The sequence below is a fragment of the Lathamus discolor genome, chromosome 2 (genome assembly GCF_037157495.1).
Source record: "Lathamus discolor isolate bLatDis1 chromosome 2, bLatDis1.hap1, whole genome shotgun sequence".
In the NCBI taxonomy this organism is placed as follows: Eukaryota; Metazoa; Chordata; class Aves; order Psittaciformes; family Psittacidae; genus Lathamus; species Lathamus discolor.
The window spans coordinates 112,149,637-112,169,017 of record NC_088885.1 but is presented as its reverse complement, the minus strand read 5'-3'; the positions used below and the strand labels follow the sequence as shown (position 1 = coordinate 112,169,017).

The following is a 19,381-nucleotide window of genomic DNA, read 5'->3' as shown; positions in this document are numbered from 1 at the left end:
GGCCTCAAATTTCCAAACCAGACAACACTACTCTATTACAATTAAATTCCTCTGGATTTAAAACTCAGTGAAATTGCTTCCTTTGCCTGCCTGGAACTGCCATGCTGTGTCACTTGTGTTTTGTCAAACTGCTGCAATGCTCCAGCAAAAAAGATGGTTCCAGCATTGTGTTTGTACGCTCCACATGTGGAGCACATCAGAATGAGTTGGGATGAAGGGCATCATAGAATCATGGGTTGGAAAGGACCTTAAAGATCATGTAGTTCCAACTCCCCTGACTTGGGCAGGGACACCTCCCACTAGACCAGATTGCTCAAAGCCTCATCCAATCTGGGTTAGAACAGTTTCAAGGTATGGCACTGAATGTTATCTTGTTGCTGTTAATGTTGTATGTTTCTTTGGGGAGAGTTGGGTTTACATCTAGAATTACACTATAGCACTACACTACAGCAGCTGTTCATATAAATAGATAATCCTTAAGTATGTGCATCCTATGCATGTGTATGTCCATATATTACCCAATGCAAACATACTTGGTTTTATGGTGTTTCTCAGAAACCCTGGTCTTGAGAAACAAGTCACTTACCGTTCACAACGAACTCCAGTATAGCCTTCTTTGCACAGACACTGGATTTCTTCACCGTTTGCCACACAGCCATTTGCAAATCTTTGAGAAGAAGCAAGAATATTATTGTGATCAAGTCATCAAATAGATTTTACTCTCTAGAGGTTAAGCCCAGTTAAATGATTTTCAGATTAAAGAGTTTTTATACCACCGAATTACTTCTCAGCTAATTTAATTGCCTCTAGATAAATTGTTGTGATTAATTCTTTGGTGTTTCCTGGTTTTCATTGAAATTCTTTCCTTAGACTAAAAAAATAATTGTTTCCTGACCCTCTAAACTGAGCATAATAGCTCCCCGCCCAAAGGAATGCCTAAAGAAAACCTTCATAGTGATGTTCTAAAATAAAACAAGTCTGGGTAGCTATTTTATCTTACTAGGGCAAGAATCAATAGCCTGTGCGAGACAACATTTCCTCCTGTTTGGATAACTTCTTTTTTTTTTTAATTTATTTTTCATAGATGGAAACATTAGAGGATATTTATATAAAATATACATTTTATATATATTTTATGTCATATTGCTTGGGGTTTGGTTTTGGTTGTTTTTTTAACCAAGGCAAAATATAGGTGTGCATCATTTTGGGGAGCTCTAGCATATATCTGACTAACACAGTGAATATTTTTGTCTGCTCTTTCCAGCAGACTCATCTAGGTTTAAATTCCTCTGGCAGAAAAATTAATTTTATGGCCACTGTTTGGGAAAGAGAGGCAGGAGGTGAAGCAGGGATGGCCATGTTTGCTGTTTCCGTTTGTTAATCTATGAAAGCTGGATAAAGCAAGTCTGTGTATTAAAGACAGATGTCTGCCCAAATAATTACATCTAATTTGACTAGGTGGAAAAACGTTAACCCCAATAATGGCAGGTGGGGTGCATTTCCTAAGTCAGGAATGGTATTTACCACCCTAACGTGCAACTATGAAACTGCATAGGTTTACTGTCTCTATAGGTATTTCAGCACTCTTGAAAGAAAAGATGACTAAAACTATGTTCAGTCAGCCTCAGGCAAGCACCTGCAGAAGAGGCCAATGCTGTCAAAATCAGATCTATTAGAGTTCTCTGATGAATGAATAACCTGTCTATTGTCTGGTAGTGTAAATCTCTTAAGGCTACTTGGTGTTTGCTAATGCACCTGGCAAATATTATGTGATGCCTTTAGCAATTTATACGTTAGTTTGTTTGGTTTTATATATATATATATATATATATATGTTTTTATTTAACACATTTCATGTTTCAGTAAGATTTGGCAATTTACTGCCCAATTTTAAAAGCCTGGCAACATTATTAGGTCCAAGGAAACTTTTTTAGCTCAGTACATTTGCACTTCAAATGGAGCTTCCACCTGAAGAGCAACCATACTCTTTCAGGAATTAGATATGTGCTTAAGAGCTTTAATGTTTTTATATTATTTTTGCATCTTACTAAATTTTCTGAATTCATATCAAAGGCTCATTTCATTATTGTCATTTATTTCCTAGCCAGAGTAATGGTGTTAAACCTGAGACTAAAGATAACTTACGCCTTGCATTTCAGCAAACAAGAAAGATTCTGCATATGCCCAGTAAGCATCCTGTATTTTTCACTATGAATGAGTTACTAATGGTTTTGTACATAAGCCATTGTAACTGCCTGGGGCTCCCTCAGGTGATGAGCAGCACGTCTTTATGGCTCAGGAACTGAATCGGAATACTTACTTTATTAAAAAAGATAATGCCATGGGACAGACCACCAAGTTACTGCTGGTCTGACATGCCTCAAACGGGTCTGATGCCCCACTACGTTGGACAATATGAAAGTACAGAAAAGGGTCATTATATTCCTGTGGTAGCAGCATTTGGGGCTTGGGTTGTTATTTGTTTCTTTTTCTTTTTTCCCCTCCCCTGCATGATTGCTTATGATGTTCTACTGTACCTGTTTGTATAGGGGCAAGGACACACCCGGCAGGAACCTTGAGTGGCATCACCAAAATAACCATCTTTGCAGCGCTCACATTTCTCCCCAGCAGTGTTATACTGACAGTTCTTCAAAACAAGCCAGACAGTTAATAGTGCTTTATCACTCAATATGGCTTTACTATTATTAAAAACTATATAGCTTATCTATTCAGAGGATATGATCTTTCCCTTCCACATAATCAAACATTTATTGCCAAACTGCCTTCTCAGACAGAATAGATTGGTTCCAATCATTCTCTAATTGTAGAAATCACAATTCACTCATTGTGGAAAAGCAATAGATGAATAAGCAGCATTAAACATATTTTAAAAGAAATTCAATCAGATGCATAGTTTGTTAAGGAACATTTCATTAATGCACTCTCTCTGTCCTAATATTTCAGTTAAAAATCACTATGTTTAAATGGAACTTTAAATTTTGCATCTTAATTATAAGGCAGATATCATTTAAAAGCATGCAATTAATTGAGCCCAAGTACATCCTTAAAACAATCCCATGAAGTTAATATAAAAAGGATTTCTTTTAGTAGATTAAGATCAGAGTTTAATTTCATGTGCTTTCTCTAGTGTATGTTATTTGTATCTCCCTGGAGTAAGTGGAATAAATAATGAAAAATAAAGGCTGGGAAAACAATTGAAACTGATACAACTGAACCACGTTTTCCCTGATAAAGTTGTTGGGCATTATATCTTATTTTAGAAACATCCCTGGTGCTGTCTAATTGTCATACACATTTATACATTACAGGGAGAGAATAAGCAAGTTGCTTTTGCATTACCTAAAGTGATGCTAATTTAAAATAGAAGTTCAAATACATTTTGGGGCAACCATAAAAATTCTGTGTGATCCACGCTCAAGAGACATTCACACTCCCAAGTTGTTTTCCGGCAGACTGACCCAATGTCCCACAGAGCTGAGGGTGTACCAATAAGGTAAGAGGTGGAAAGAGAAGTTGGGAAATCGCCTGGAAGCAGTCACTAAGCAAATTATACTTCCATTTCAGGGACTTTGATGGCTTAGGGCTATAGTAAGGCCTTAGTACCATGACTTGCAGCAGAGGGGCATTTTTCCCTGCACATGAGAAACAGTTCTATCTCTTCCATCTCTTCTTATACTCCATTCTCCTCCATGTTACTTCACACTCACATTCCCTCAACCACATCAACAGTGCTTCCCTCAGCCTCTTGCTCATTGTAACCCTAATTTGTTTTTATTTGGTTAAAGAACTAAATTTGTGGCTCACTTGGGAAAGAACAGGAAAAGCTCCAGTTCCCATATAGGACATTTAACTAGGGAAGCTAAAGTTACATGAAGACACTATACTATGTTTGTAAAAGGAAACATTTTAAAAAACAGCCTCTCCAAAAGCTGGTTCATCTTTTCCTGCAAAAATCTCATGTAAAATTCAGTCCAGTTTTGTATAATTACTGACAATATTTATAATCCTGAAGAAAAAAATAAACTGCAAAAAGAGTAAAAGAGAAGTACTTAAAAATAATTGTGTTGGCTTCATCTTGGAGCAGCCACCCTTCCCTAAGTCGATCTGCTGGTTTTGGTTTTGCTCACTTTATCTAAAGAAACTGAACTAATTCCATAACTGCAAAGAAAGTTTCAGATGTTTGACATATAAGCCACTCCAAATGTGCCGTGCTGTTCTTCTAGCTACATGGCATATAAGGACTGGAACTCTCAAGGCACAGTGGAATTAAACCAGAGCAGCAGCTCTTGGGTCTTCCTTCAAGTTTCACAGGGCCAGAGACACCTCTGAAATCATGGCATCTCCAAACCGTGAAGTATTGCAAACTCTGAAGGGAAAACTCTCAGCTGATTTCGTATGCACACATATGGTACAAGAAAGCCAGAGTACAGTGTATTAGGGCCTCAACAGAAACACCTATGAACATGGGGTTATGTGACATGAAACAACATGTCATGGGATGGACAAGCCTCAGCACTGCTCTGCTGCTGAGAGAACCTGCATTTCAGGAGGAAGGGCAGGGAGCACAAGGACACAAAGCCTGATTACGGCAGAGGGTCAGCTTTTCCCTACACTAAGAACCAGTTCTGTCTTCTCCATCTGCTCCTGCACTCTGTTCTCCTCCACTCTCAGCAGCGCAGTGCTGCATTCCTCTCTTTCCATCAGCATACAACGGGATAGGTATTGCCAGAACTGGGGAGCATTGCACTGCTGCCACAAGGAAAGGGCCTCACAAGGAAAGTCTTCTCTGGAGGCTACCACTGGAGAGAAGCTGGCATGTGAAGGTGCTGTGCTCCCGGCAAGGAGCGGGAAGAAGGACGCCAAGTGAGGGGAGCAGGCATTGCACTTTGGGTGTGAAACTCGACAACTCCACCTTAGGAAGCAAGCCTCTTTGTTTTCTCTGCACCACTACAGGTCTTTGTCCTATGGCTCTTCTACAGAGAGACAAATAAAGTAAAGCAAAACTTCCTCATCTTTACAGCTCTGCTGCAGCACTTTCCTGTCATGGCCTGCCCTGCCTTTCCAAAGCAGCAGCCTGTAAGTCATCCCCCAGAATGTGCTGAATCGGTTTATAGTTTTTATTGGAGCAAGAGGGTTGGTTGAGACAAAGTCGGGGGAATGACATAACGCACAGGAATGCACCGCAGGCAGAACGGATGCAGCACGAACAAGAAAGAAATAACAGAGAAGACAAACCATGAAAGATGTTGGCAGGGTTCTTGTTGACACAGTAAGTGAAATATTAGTGAAAAGTTTTTAAGTGGGATTTTTCAGAACAAACTGTTCAAAGCAGCAGCGTGGATATAAGCTGGAGAAGCGCAGTCGGCCAAATGTCACACTTCTATTGCTACAAGGGATGATCTAGTCCAATGAGGTTGCTTTGGGCTTAACGCAGTGTGCCAGGGGGCAAAATCTGTGCCACTGTATCTTCTACAACTGCTGAAATTTTTCTAATTAATCTAACTTTTACCCCCTTCAGCTCATCTTATTTCTTGCAATATTTTTTAACCCATCTAGCTCTAGATTAAGATTAGTGGAGATTTACCAATGCTGATTAAATGAGATTTTTCAAAGGCTATGCTATGCATGAATGTGGTAGTTGTCAGCACTGGCAAACCCTGGTATATATGTATAAAACTAAAGATGGCATATACCAGGATAAGGCACATATTTACTATAAATAACTGAAGACACATATGCACTAATTTGGTGACTTTTTATACCATGAGCTAACAAAAATGGCAGGGGAAAGAAGAAAACAAAAACAAGGATGTGAATTATTCTAATCACCCACAGTTACATTAATGTACATGTAAGTGTATGCAACTTACACTCATTAACAGTACAAGATATAGAGACTTGTATTAGGTCTAGATCTAGATAAGCAAGGACTATTTATCCTTATTTGATTAGAATTTACCAATACTGTATAGTCCATACCATACTGCAGTAAGGTTTCTTTTCCTTTCTCAGTTAATTTCTTGAATGGTAATAGTTACTTACAATGCATTTTCCAGTACCATCTTGACATCTATTTGAATTTCCATTGCAGTTACAGGGGACACAACGTCCAGTAAAATATCCTTTATTCTCACGATAAAATCCAAGGCTGCATTCCTAGACAGTAAGCAGAGAGAAAAAACAGTGATTGGCAGAAAGCAAGTTTTACAGGTTGTGGAAAGTGTATTTTGAAATTGTTTGTGATTTCTAAGGAGAAGGGGGGGGTGTACATTTCCTTGAAAGCTCTTCTAAGCCCATATTGTTGTTTAAGTGCTTTAATGCAGTGAATAGAAATGAGTGGAGCTGAAGGAATTTCAACTGAACCCTGTGCTCTACACTTTGTGGTAGCGGGGATTTAATCATTTTGAGTCTAACCTCTGAGAAGAACGCATTTCCCATGGCTGTGTACAAAGGTGTAGAATATAACATTTAAACCACAGAAAAAGATCTGAATATAGATTCACACTATAGTGTTCTCAAAGAAGAACATATGGAACTCTCACATAGTAGGTAGTGGTTATATTAAATCTTAATTTAATTACAGTATGATCCTTCAAAATACTTCTAATGAGATATCTTTTACATGAATTCATCATGACTTCCACAGTAAGTCTACCTAGAGCTATGCAAAGCCATGGTAAAATAGATCTAGGTGATATAACAACATATAGCGATCTCATTTCTGAGTACAGGCTTGCCCCGGAGACCCAGGAAGCGTGAGAAGAATGTTCAGATATTGGGGGCACAGGAGTGGGAGCACAGCCTCTCAGATCAAAGTTGGCTTTAAATTGGGAGCTGAAACAGAGGAACGTTATAAATGAATCAAGAGACACAAAGATTTTAGCCTATACCAGGGAGGTAGTAATAATCTGTTAAAACCAGGTTCTTGCTTGGTATGGACAAGGAAAGCACAAGGGTAAGGAAAGTGCAAGGAATTCCTCCCGGGCATAAAGCCTTCCCATATACAGAACAACTAAAAACTGTGTGTCCACTCCTCTGCTCAGCATGCTGGCACACCAACCACAGCAAAACCAGACGGACATCAGTTTTTCCCTTCTATTTCTTAGCTACTTTTCACTAGTCACTAATCTGGTGTGGTGCTGGTGCAAGGAAGATTAGAGGCTGTGCGAAGCAGGGAAGAAACTGTGCTCCCCATGAAGCCAACACCTCCCAGGTTCTTGCCTCTGGCAATGTATTTCTGCACTGCACTTATACCTCGCCTCTACCTCACAGTTAAAGGCTGGCTTCAATGATATTCAGAAAACAAGTGACACTTGAACTTTAAAGCCGTAAATCTCTTCTCCTAGCAATTTCATCACTGAGACTGATGGGACTAATCTGAAAAGCAAAGGGTTTGTGGGATGATGTCTCAAATCATGTTCCAGTGGTTTGAGGTGTAAGTAGTGAATTTATCAATCATGTAACTACCAGAGGGGGGAAAAAATAATCACCTCTCCCAAAGCAGATCTCCAAAGGAATATTGATTTATTGCTGTTTAAACAACAGTCGCTAGTGGCTTCTTTGCCTTCTTTACATGTGGGATGAAAATGAAAAGAAAAAAGCAGGCAGGATACTAATATCATGAGTCAGTTAAATACTGACTTCAGTGACAGCAAGGACTGAATTTAGAATAGGCACTTGAGATTTTTCAACTGCATTTTTAAAAGGGTGCCTATATTCCCTGAACAACAGGGAGCCAATATACACAGCTTCTGAAGAAGCAGTGCCTGAAATACACTAAACAGCATGACTAAGTAAAATATAGGTTCTAATGCATATAAATTCTATGTAGTGAAATTGTTTGTTTGGAGAGCAGAATGACTCACTCATTTTAAAAATACATCCAAATGCATTCAGAAAAAAATCTGTGCAGCTTTTTGTTTTTCTATTTGTGCTGTCTTTAAAGCAACATCTTTAGAGTACGTGGGCGCTTAGCTTTTGAAACAGTGCTCGTGACACTGAGAAATTGATTCCACACAAAGATGTGCTTTTAAGTGCTCAGGAGTTCAGGCTGATTGTTCTCAAGTAAACAGCAATTTATAAGAAACTTCTCTTTACACACTGTTGTTAGCAAAGTACTTTGAGACACAAGATTAACCTTCTTATTACTTTTACATTAAGCAATGTAGAAGTTGTTATCAAATTAGCTCATTTAAAAACAAAGAGAAAGAAGGAAGCAAGCAAGGAAAGGAAAATGAACAAATTACCTGTCTCAGGTAGAAGTCCCTTTGAACTTGTTGCTGCTGACTCCCCTGCTGAAGGTGAGGATACAACAGCCTCTGCTGCATACCTTGTGCTAAACAATGCCCCAGGGCTACTAATGTAACAACCACCCATGGTACATTCCTTGGTCTCTGTGCTTGGGCCATCATCTTTCTTTAGCTCCAGTTTGAACAGATGCTGCTATCCTTTATGTGCTTGCCCGTTCTCTTATACTCTCCCTTCTTCTCCAGCTTCTGCCTCAGATTAATGAGGCTCTGTGCTGCGATGGGCCCCACCTCTAAACTTTTATACGTGAGTCAAGTTGTACGGCAGGTATTACTGTTCCGGAGGTTAACAAGTAACCTCGCAGTTCCTGTAGCTCAATATATACCTAAGTCAGGGTGTGGCAGGCATCACCTCCTCCCCACCTAAGGCAGCCAGACAGAGTGAAGTGATTAGAGCAGTAAATCACTGCCTGAGTAATACTGCATAAACATACGGGGCTTACGAACTACCCAGCTGAGTGTCTTGATCACTTCCTTTGGCTATGTATTGCCACCAGGTTATATAAAAAACACCCAGCAGCTTAGTTTTTCAAGGCAGTCTGCCGAAAGCAATGGGATGGCAGTAGGAATTTCAGTCAATGCTCACTGACTTGCATGTGACACAGAGCATAAAAAGTGTGAAAGAATCAGTTTCTAGAAATATTTCCAAAATGGTTATTTAACAGATGATGAATAGCTGCCCTGAGAAGTGGATGCACACATGAAACATAAGCCAGCCATAAATATTTTCTTTAATCTCTCTGCTCCGGTCTAGATATTATTCTTTCACGCTCATTTCAAAAATGTTTGCAAGGCTATTACAGCAATTGTAACCTTTAATCATTTTCTGAGAGAATAATTCCTCCCATTTTGTGCACTTTGTACACCACTTATCTCTTTAGTACTTTATTCTGCTGCACATATGAACAGTCAATCTCTAAGCTAAGCAAAGTGACATCCAAAAGAATTACAGCTACAAGGACAGCATATACAACTGCAGCTAGGATTTCACTGTTTTTCAGGAAACAGTATTAATTTTGCAATGTTCACATTATCTTCCATAAAAATATCTCCAATGTTGTTTTTTTTTTTTTTGCAAATATGTTAATTTCAGCTTTCAAACATTTTCCTATTAAAGTAGGGAAGTATCTAGAATTATCTAGATTCAGGCTACTTCCCTTGAGCCCTGCTAAAATAAGGAACACTAGGGATCTTCTCTACTCTGCAGGGCCTCACAGAATTTGATCAAACCAATTTTGACCTTCCCTCCATTAAAGCAGATTATTCAGCTTTTCACAGACATCACAGAAGAACCCCTCACTGTAGTGCCTCACACATGTAAAATGACATCCACAATACCACAAAAGCAACCATGAGTTGAATAACCCTACAGTGCTTCTTAGACAGTGAAAGTATTTGAGCCGTTGTACGAGCTCATGCTTACAAGAAGCACATTTAATTACTTTAATAACCCTCCCGTTACCTTTAAGTAAACCAGTGTGCATAGCTGTAGGCAAGACAGGAGATAGTGGTTACAGGATGGTGGCAAACGCTTCCTACCTGACATGAGTCACCAGTGTACTCCGGAGGGCAGGAGCATGTCTCTACGCTGTATGCAATGCTGCCGCTTCCTGTGCTGGTGGCTTCTTCCAGCCCAACCTCACCAAGAGTTAATCGCTGGGTCTCCGTGAAGTAAAGGCCTCTGATGTGTAAACCATCTAGTCTAGACAGGATTATCATCAGCTCTTCTCTGGATACAAGGTTATTGCTGCTCACATGCCTGAAGTTTCCCTGCACATGAAGGGTACAAAATGAGTACGACCTTGCAGCTTCTTAAAAAGAATATCTGCAAAGAAGAAAGAATAACAGAAAAAGGGAGAAGACCCCCATGAAACAGACCCCCATAGTGCCAGTTGATGTGGGGTGAAATAGAGGTCAGGAAAAGAAATACAATGAATGTAAACACAGGATAGGTAGAAAACAGTATAATGAGCATCAAAAGGAATGTACCCTTTACTTTGCAAGGTACCTATATATGGCTCTGAGGTACTGGAAAGTGAAGCATGTAGGTTCTTCTTTAGTCATCCAAACTTCTTTGAGGTATCACCCACCAAACCATAAAAGGGTGGAGGAAACTGCTTTTATTTTTAAGAATACACAAAGTCCCAGAAATCCAATCTTTGAGGGCTGCCTTCGCATACTTTCTTGCTGATACTAGATACAACATTACTGAAAAAGAAATCTGGCTTGAAGAAACTTTATTTTTTGCCTGCATATGAGATAGAAATAAATAGCCCAGTTTGACATTCCAAGCACAGGTTTAAGGTAGGAATAATCCCTGCTAAGTTTGCCTGCCTGAGTGTTGGACACCCATTCTTAACTAGGTAGCTAGGCATCAAAGGAAAACACGTAACAGTTCATTCCATCATTAAGTATGATCTGGAGCTGCAGTGAATCATCTTCCATTGATGACTAGTTCAGTATTACTCCACTGGCCCTGGAGGGAGTGCTAAGGGCTAAATCAGACAAGATGCCTAATTCAGAGGTGCTAAAATTAGGTGGCATGAACCAGAACCTAGGTTCAATGTGGCAGTAAAGAAAGAGAAATAATGTCTAGAATGAGCATCTACAGTATTTCAGCTTATATTCATTAATATTATCAAGTATTTGGTATTTCTGCACATTTTAGCTAAGTATTTTTTATGTGCCACTGGGAAGAAAGGAAAGGCCATTCCATCTGCATTTCTTACCTCAATGAGCTGCACACGGCCATAATATTGACGGTCAGGCAGTGGGTCATTGGGATCCATATAAACAACTTTCATCTGCTGGCCCTGTGTGAGAATGAGAATGTAATGTTGCTGTTTCCCTACTTTTTATAGTAAAGTGTTCAGATGCAGCAAAAATTTCTGAAGCACATTAATCCTGTTCTTCAGGGTGTAACAGCTAAGTAATACTAGGAAAACTGTAAGTCATTTTGTCAGCAAAGTGGTATGGCAGGCATTGTATTCTAGTGTCAGCAGGTTTTGCACTGTGATTGCCTATTAAAAACCTTGCTTTCAAATAAAAGATCCAGCAAATTAAATTAATGCTGACCAATTTCCATAGGAGCTGGTTATTAATTTTGAGTAAAAATGTTTTTACATTTTCATATACTCTCCTTTGTGCCCTGGTACCCAAATGACTTTGGATACTACTGTAGTACTTTACGAGGCATGTTTCCCAACAAGAATCTTACAATAATGAATTTGTATTTCTGACGGTTTGAAGAAACAAAACCACCCACTTGGGAATGTGCAGTTCTGGTGTCCTCAACATAAAAAGGACATGGAACTGCTGGAACAAGTCCAGAGGAGGGCCACGAGGATGATCAGGGGGCTGGAGCACCTCCCGGATGAAGACAGGCTGAGAAAGTTGGGGCTGTTCAGCCTGGAGAAGAGAAGGCTGCGTGAAGACCTCATAGCAGCCTGCCAGTATCTGAAGCGGGGCTATAAAGATGCTAGGGAGGAACTCTTCATTAGGGACTATAGTGATAAGACAAGGGGTAATGGGTTAAAACTTAAACAGGGGAAGTTTAGATTGGATATGAGGAGGAAGCTCTTTACTGTTAGGGTGGTGAGGCACTGGAATGGGTTGCTCAGGGAAGTTGTGAGTGCTCCATCCCTGGTGGTGTTCAAGGCCAGGTTGGACAGAGCCTTGGGTGACATTGTTTAGTGTGAGGTGTCCCTGCCCATGGCAGGGGGGTTGGAACTAGATGATCTTAAGGTCCTTTCCAACCCTAAATATTCTATGATTATATGATTCTATGAATTTCAACAAACAGTAGAAGATTTCAGTTCTGACCCAACAGTGGTTACATTAAAAAACTGTTAACATAAAATGCATTTTTACTTCAGACTCCTGAAGCCTTAGAACTGTGTTTAATTTTATGCTAAAGAAAACGAGATTAATTACACATGGAATCCAGGGCATATTTTGCAGATTTGAGGCCATACTTGTTGACAAGTGTACAAGGCTTTAATTATTTTTATTCCACAGGTTTATTTTACAGAGAAAATCCTGTTTTATCTTTTTATTTGCTCTCATGTCAGTTATTCTTAATAATACATTGCTTTGGCAACAGAGATAGCTGTGTTAATGGCTTTAAGCAAGATGCAATAAAATCACTTTTATAATAATGTAGTAAGTTACTATAAAAGTAAAGCACGCTATAGGAGTAAAATTTGATATAGTTATCAGGTAACATAAAAATTATGGTATTGGTATTACTTGAAAGAAAAAATAGTATTTCAAAACTTACTGTTAGTTGTATATCAGGTCTCTTACCCAGAAGAACCATGCCCTCACTAGGTAAGCCGAAAGATTTCACTTGGTAACTTAGGAAGCCACCATATGAAGAAAGCTGTAACAAAATACACAAGACCAGAGATACTTTACTGCACAATTGCTTGATATTAATATAACTTTATAGGCAAGTTTACCCCATCTTCAAGCACTATACATGATATTTTTACTCTTTATTCCTTAGGCAAAATATGAAAATATGGGTTGCTTGGAAGAAATTATTTTGGTTTACTTTTGTGTATCTGACATCGCTTTTTGAGCGGTACTGTTCTCTGGAAGGTTACCAGCATCACTTTGGGGTTTTTTTCATGCCTGGGACCACACCACCTGTATCATGGAGAAATCACATGTTTACACAAATGTTGTTCTTTCCCTGACCCTACAAAAACTTGGCTCATCAAAGGAAGATATCACACTGACAACAGGAGCGGTAGTGAGAGCCTTGAAAAGCCATGGAGAAAAAAGGAGAAGTCAGACTAAGCATTTTAGATGTGGCTTTCATAGGCCACATTTTCTAGACTTACTACAAACGTAAATCTAACCAGGAAACCTTTTCTTCACCTCTGTGGAATGGGACTTCTACTCGTATCAGCTGGTACCAGCTCTGTTGTTGTAAACAGACGATGCTGTAGGTTGAACTGAAACCACACTTCTGGCTCAACTACAGGTGACCACAGGCAGCCTCAAACACAATCAAATACATACACTGCTGCCCAGAACAAAGACTGAGTTAAGTATGTTTGAATCATCTGACAAACAGCTTCCCTGGGTTGTGTATGAGTGACTCGGTTCAAAACATATTGAAAGGAAAGGAAGCTCCAGGCACCGCTTAGAAGCCTAGAAAGAAGGTTTGTGGGCACTAGGGGAAATCAGGTGTTTTGCCACAGATTTACTACTTTGTTTTGCAACCCTTGCTGTTTGCCCTTTATAGCTTATGCTTGGTTTTGACATGGGAGGAAGAACTGCTCTGTCAGGTTTTGGTGCTCTACAGGTAAGCATCAGCCTTCAGCCTACCCCTTTCCATATACTTTGATGAATTACAAACAAAATACATGCATCTCAGTACTAAACTTGTTCTTTGGATAACAAGGCCATAATTAATCCTATTATCTTCAGCCAATTGCATTTTCAAAAGCATCATTTAGAATGTTGACTATATTTTACCAACCTAAAACAACTGCGAAAACAAATGTATATACATTTTTACTTTGTATGTTTTTCCCAAAAATATAAGAAAACTCAGGTTAGAGCTTTAATGTCCAGTTTAACTCACACTTTAGGACTGCACCATATGAAAGGCTGTTATGTTCCTGCTTTTTCATTTAATTTTTTAAATGGGAAAATATTTGCATTATAAACTACCTTCTAGATGCACAGTATTTATTTGCTAACATTAAGAGTTCTCTATTAAATAGAATGTTAAAATAGAAAAGAGCAGAATATGGGGGTAATGTGATCTGAATTTCTCAGTGACTGTTAGATTCTGCACTGCTATAGATTATACATTTGAACCCCCTTTAACCTGGTAAACGAAAGATAGAAAGAGGAAAGAAATTATACTCTGCTAAATATTAATGCTCAGTGGAACTAATTAAAAGGTTTAAGATAATGGAAAGCAGTATTTATACCCTCACCATAGGATGTGGACTGGTCTTGTTCACATTTTCTGAAAGAGGTGCTATCACTAGAAGTAGACCAAAGCCTGACATCTCAGAATACGATAATAATGTGACTAATTGGTAAATTTACGAGCTTGTAAAACTAGCAGCAAGATAGCATTTAGGGTGAGGGGGGACACTTTCACTACTGCAGTATTGCCTGTGCTATAATATACACTTACACCCAGTGTACAGTAAAAGCAGGAACAAAACCAGAACGATTTTATTTACAGTGTTGTCACTGTACATGAAAGCAAGTCATGGCATGCATAGTTAGGTACTGCGACATGCAACACAAACCTCACAGCAATGTTCTTAATAGCTCTGTTTAAAAAGAGTTATTGCCTGCTTTGTATTGTGCTATGGGAACAACAAAATCATTTTGGTTTAACTCTATAGTAGATAACATATGCTTTATCGTGAAATTTCTTTGAAAACTGACTTGTAGACATTGAAACAAGAACATCTATTACATTAACAAAAAGCACCCTAACTAAACATGCTGTGCTCTCGAGAGATATGTACCTCTGAGTGCAGGGCAGCAGGATGAAAAACACTGCTCTAGTCTTTAAAATTATGATTAAGGAGAACTGCAAAAGTTGTACCATATTTAATGCTGTGGTGTCTATTCCCTTTGTGTTCATCTGTGTGACATAGGGTTGCATCTGAAAAGCCTGTGTGTCCTACAACTGGCTAGCTACTATTGACACTGCTAAGAGTTTCAAACAGGGAGAACCTGGGGCTCTGGGCCTGCAAGCCCCCACTAGCAAAGTCCCCCTGTCAGTGCGATCCCCAGGCTGAAATGCCAATAGGTATTAACTGTGAGCAAAAGACTGCTCCGATGCATGAGTAGAAAGAGGAGCAAGCAGTTCCAAGAACAAAAAGGTTAGAAAACCAGGTGTTGTTCTTCCCAAGTGACACTTCAAAAGCAAAAGGTTGGGTTTTTTGCATACACGGAGCACATAATCACATTTTATTCCTTTGGAAATCTGCCCAGGAGGTACTTCAGGGAGTGTAAAGGATACTTGGGCACATTGGTAAGCTCTACATGTTCTGGGTTTCAGAAAAGCAGCTGAAGGTACCAGCTCTCTGAACCATAGCTCCTGAACATGCTGTTCACACAAACACTTCCCTGGCACCAAGCAAGATGACTAATTCTCTATTACTGGTTATAATTTTAACTTTGTATTCAGAAGTAAAACGTTGTGATTCCTGGCATGACAGGTAAGAGATGTAAGAATATCATGAGGGAAGAGTGAAAAACATATCTAAAAAAAGCAGTGAGACTCTATCAATGATGCTAGAAAAAATGAATACATGTTATAAAACCAGGTAAGTCAGGTGTCATTTACCTTCTCTCCCAGGTAAGATGGCGGTGCTTTCCAGTGCAAACTATGCACTGAAGCAGGCAGTTCTTGAACATCAGCCACTACACTGTTACTGACTGGATTGAAAGTGACTGGAATATCAGTATTTTCATCCACTGCCTCCAAGCTCCAGTTCCTCATGTCCACAAACTAACAAAAATACATAAAGGAAATAAAAGCTTGTTTCATGCCTTATTAAACTTTACCAGCATCACGTAATGAGATAAAATTTTTTAGCCTCTATAATTCCCTTAGCATGAAATTCAACCCTTTCAGGGCCAGCCTAAAGTCTTTGAGCAACAGATGTTGCAAGGAACTCAAAAGACAATGGAAGTGGGACAAATGTGCCAAAGCTACTTGGGATGCAAGTATTTGGTCTGCCACCTCTAGAACCTGCCAAACATTTCTTAGGTTTCAAAATGCATCTAACATATAGACATTAAAAATGAAATATGCTTATCAAAGCATCCTTGAAGGAGACCATTGACTTCAATGAAGAACTAGTGCCTGAAGATAAAGCAATAGAAGTTCAGCTCAACTTCAGTTCAGCTACTGAACTGTAAGCAAACAGGTGGAAAGGGCCATTTCTGCTGAAAGGCACTCACAGACTACATTAAGTCTTAACAAGGCTGCACTAAATCTGCACTATTGATTGCAGAATATTTCTCATCCTTAGAAACTAATAAAACGTATTTTCAATTTTGGAAGAAATCTGGCATTTCCTTAATAGAATAAATGTAGGTTCATGGTAGCAAAGAAAAAAAACCAACTATTGGATACACCTTGGTTCTACGATGATTTGTGCTGCGACAGTTGTTGGTTGCTCCAAAACAAAAGCAAGAGGTGCATCCCCTGGGATTAGAAGGGTCCAGATAAAAGGATCCTGGCCGGCAAGAATCACATTCTGCACCTTCAACATTCTCCTGTTAAGGTATAATTGAAAAAAACCTCAGGACATTCCTTCTGGTTTTGGTGAGGGCCCCAAAAGTTTCTGCACACAAACCAAATCTTCTGAAAGAATATTTAAATATAAGGAAACATGAATGAAAATGTGCCATTGTCTTGAATACACCATGCTCCAAATGCAAATTAAACTGACTTCTTGAAGACTATCTTAGGAGCTTTCCAGTTTATAAAGTGAGCCACTGAGTAATAAATATTAGTCAGAGACAGCTGGTAACTTCCCTGCCAAAACCCTCCTGCTGGCTTTTCGAAACCTACAATATAAAAGGTCACTTGCGAACGTTTACATTTATCACATTTAATTATGCAGATCAGAACAAAAGAGGATTTCCTGGACATAATGATGTGGTGAAATGTCAACTGACATACTATGGCTAAAAAAAGCATGGGACCTGGTTAACATCCAAAAGCCGAGATGCAGATGCACAAAGCAGATCTGTGCAGAGTACAGATTGCTTCAGTGAATCAAAGGACATCTACTCCGCAGTTCTGTAACATCCCGCAAAGCCTAACACCACCCATTCAACTGGTAGATACTAAACTCATTAAAAATGGCATTTAACTGCTACCATGATAATCTGCACATGCTGCAAGGTGTGGTAATTTTGTACAGCTGCATTTAATTTTTACTGAAAGCTTGATGATAAATTCACTTCATTCACCTCATTAAATACGAAATAGTCACTGATGTGCAAATGATGCTTGAGAATGCAGAAGTAATATGATTTATCTGACCTTGCAGAGACAAATTCCTGTCTGGGGATCACAAACATCTGGTTCTGTTCCATCCCTGTTACAGTTACATGGCCTGCAGTCTGGGAAACCGTAAGTTCCAGGAGCACACTGATCACACTGCCGTCCTTTTATTCCTGGTTTGCACCTTTATCAACAAACAAACACAGAGGAGGGAGTAAACAAGGGAAGCAGGAACAGAGCAAGGGTGAGAAGATTAAAACAAAAGGCTGGGGGATCTTTGAAGCGCTGGCATGGCTATGGCACAACTTTATAATTTCCACAGAGAAACAGCAGCAGGTTAGTACTGTTCTCAGATTTTCACAGTGAGACATTTTAAAACAACATGGAACTGATTAGGAATGGGTTTGATTTTGAAGGCTATAAATGCTCACAATGAAATTCTGCAGCTATTCAGTGCAGAACTACTCTCTATACATCAAAGTGTGAACCATGGATGTTCAACTTGGATAACCAGAACTGGAAGATTTATAGCTGGAGGATGTGACTGGGCATTACTCAAGGCACTCACCTGCTAAGAAAAAAGTGAACAATCCCAGATATATGAATAATTATGGGGGCTTCGACCTGCCAAAAGGCTCAGTTTACTTTACAACAGTTCACAAAGGATAAAATCCACTTTGCTCACAATGATGGCTGAAGACCTTGAATTTGTTTAGGTGAAGTACAGCAGATGCAAAAACCAACACCAAACTATGAACAGGGGTTGAGATAAGAGAGGACGTCTTTCTGTGGCAGCAGGTACTTCATCCTACTTCTACAGCAAACTTGTACAGTCTGATAAAGCTAGTGAAAGGTAGATCTGATGATCCCTCTTCCTCCTGTTTATGCTGGTAAACTATGTGTACCAGCCCCAAGAAACCGGGTTTCAAGAGAGTAAGGATCCATTATCACCCTCCACATCTTCACATTTTACTTGTGATAAGATGATTTTTAGAAGTGTCAGCAAGTTGAAGGAGTCTCTTTTGGTTCTCAGCATCGAATTCGTATGTGCACTAACAGAGTGATTTTAGTGGAAATAAACAGTTAAAAGTATGAGGCCAAGGTAGACTACATTCGAGTAATTGCTTTCATATATTACATGAATTCATAAAACAATGGATGAGGTTTCTCAAAGTCTCTCTGAATATATTACCCCTATACATGGATAACTGGTGCTGGATGGGGATTCCGAACTTCATGTAATCCACGGAAGTATTAATCAGAATGTAGTAGTTAGACATATCTTTCAGCAATCAGTCTTAAAGTACTTGCTAAATGTCAAATTTTGCTGTCATTTCTTTGATATTTCCAATTAGGCTGCATGTGAAAAGTATCACCGTTATAATGAGCCGATACAGCTTTTCACTGAAATGGAAAAATGTGACTATTTCTGCAAAATTATCCTCCATTTTACTCAAGTACAAATGTGCTGAGACCTTTCAATAAAGTTATTTGATTGAATGATTTATTTGATTTATTTTTGCATAGTATTCATTTTGATTTTTATTTTGTATTCTATGGGGAAAATCAAGGCAGAAACTAATCAGATTGAGAGTGCACCAGGAGAGACAGAATACGCTACCTTTTAATACTGAACCCCAACTTCTAAATATGAAAAGAGAATCCTGTTTTGTTCTTGGGATATGGCCACTATTCACTTCATATGAAAAGGACAGACTTCGGAAAAAAATTAAATTTGGGAAGTAATATGATCATTCTCTGAAAATTAATGTTCTCTATCTATATGTCTCTATATAATACATTCTCTATGATATTACAGGCTTAATGGCAGAGTACAAAGGACAAATTTCTCTTCATTAGGAGCGTGACATAGCAGAACCAATCAAACTGAAGCACTCCTGGCCTTACACAGCCTACTTGCTATCAAGTATTTGTACTGGCTATTCAAGGACTCAATCCCTCCAAGGAACTAAATGTTCAACTATACCAGTATGACAGCATTTGAACTTAAGGTCATTCCTTATGGTTGTGGCTGTATGCTATACCA

The 19,381-nt window shown here is 39.1% G+C and overlaps 1 protein-coding gene across 1 annotated transcript in view; it reads right to left on the bottom strand.

The window, feature by feature from the left end:
* Positions 1–19,381, bottom strand: part of LAMA3 (laminin subunit alpha 3) — a 106,085-nt gene that overhangs the window by 31,236 nt on the left and 55,468 nt on the right. Inside the window, exons 36-44 of the mRNA XM_065668132.1 lie at positions 17,374–17,518; positions 16,458–16,598; positions 15,661–15,825; positions 12,607–12,708; positions 11,057–11,140; positions 9,867–10,097; positions 6,064–6,177; positions 2,538–2,647; positions 587–667 (exon numbers count right to left, since the gene is read on the bottom strand). Coding sequence (XP_065524204.1) covers positions 587–667; positions 2,538–2,647; positions 6,064–6,177; positions 9,867–10,097; positions 11,057–11,140; positions 12,607–12,708; positions 15,661–15,825; positions 16,458–16,598; positions 17,374–17,518 — 1,173 coding nt within the window. The remainder of the gene's footprint in view (positions 1–586; positions 668–2,537; positions 2,648–6,063; positions 6,178–9,866; positions 10,098–11,056; positions 11,141–12,606; positions 12,709–15,660; positions 15,826–16,457; positions 16,599–17,373; positions 17,519–19,381) is intronic.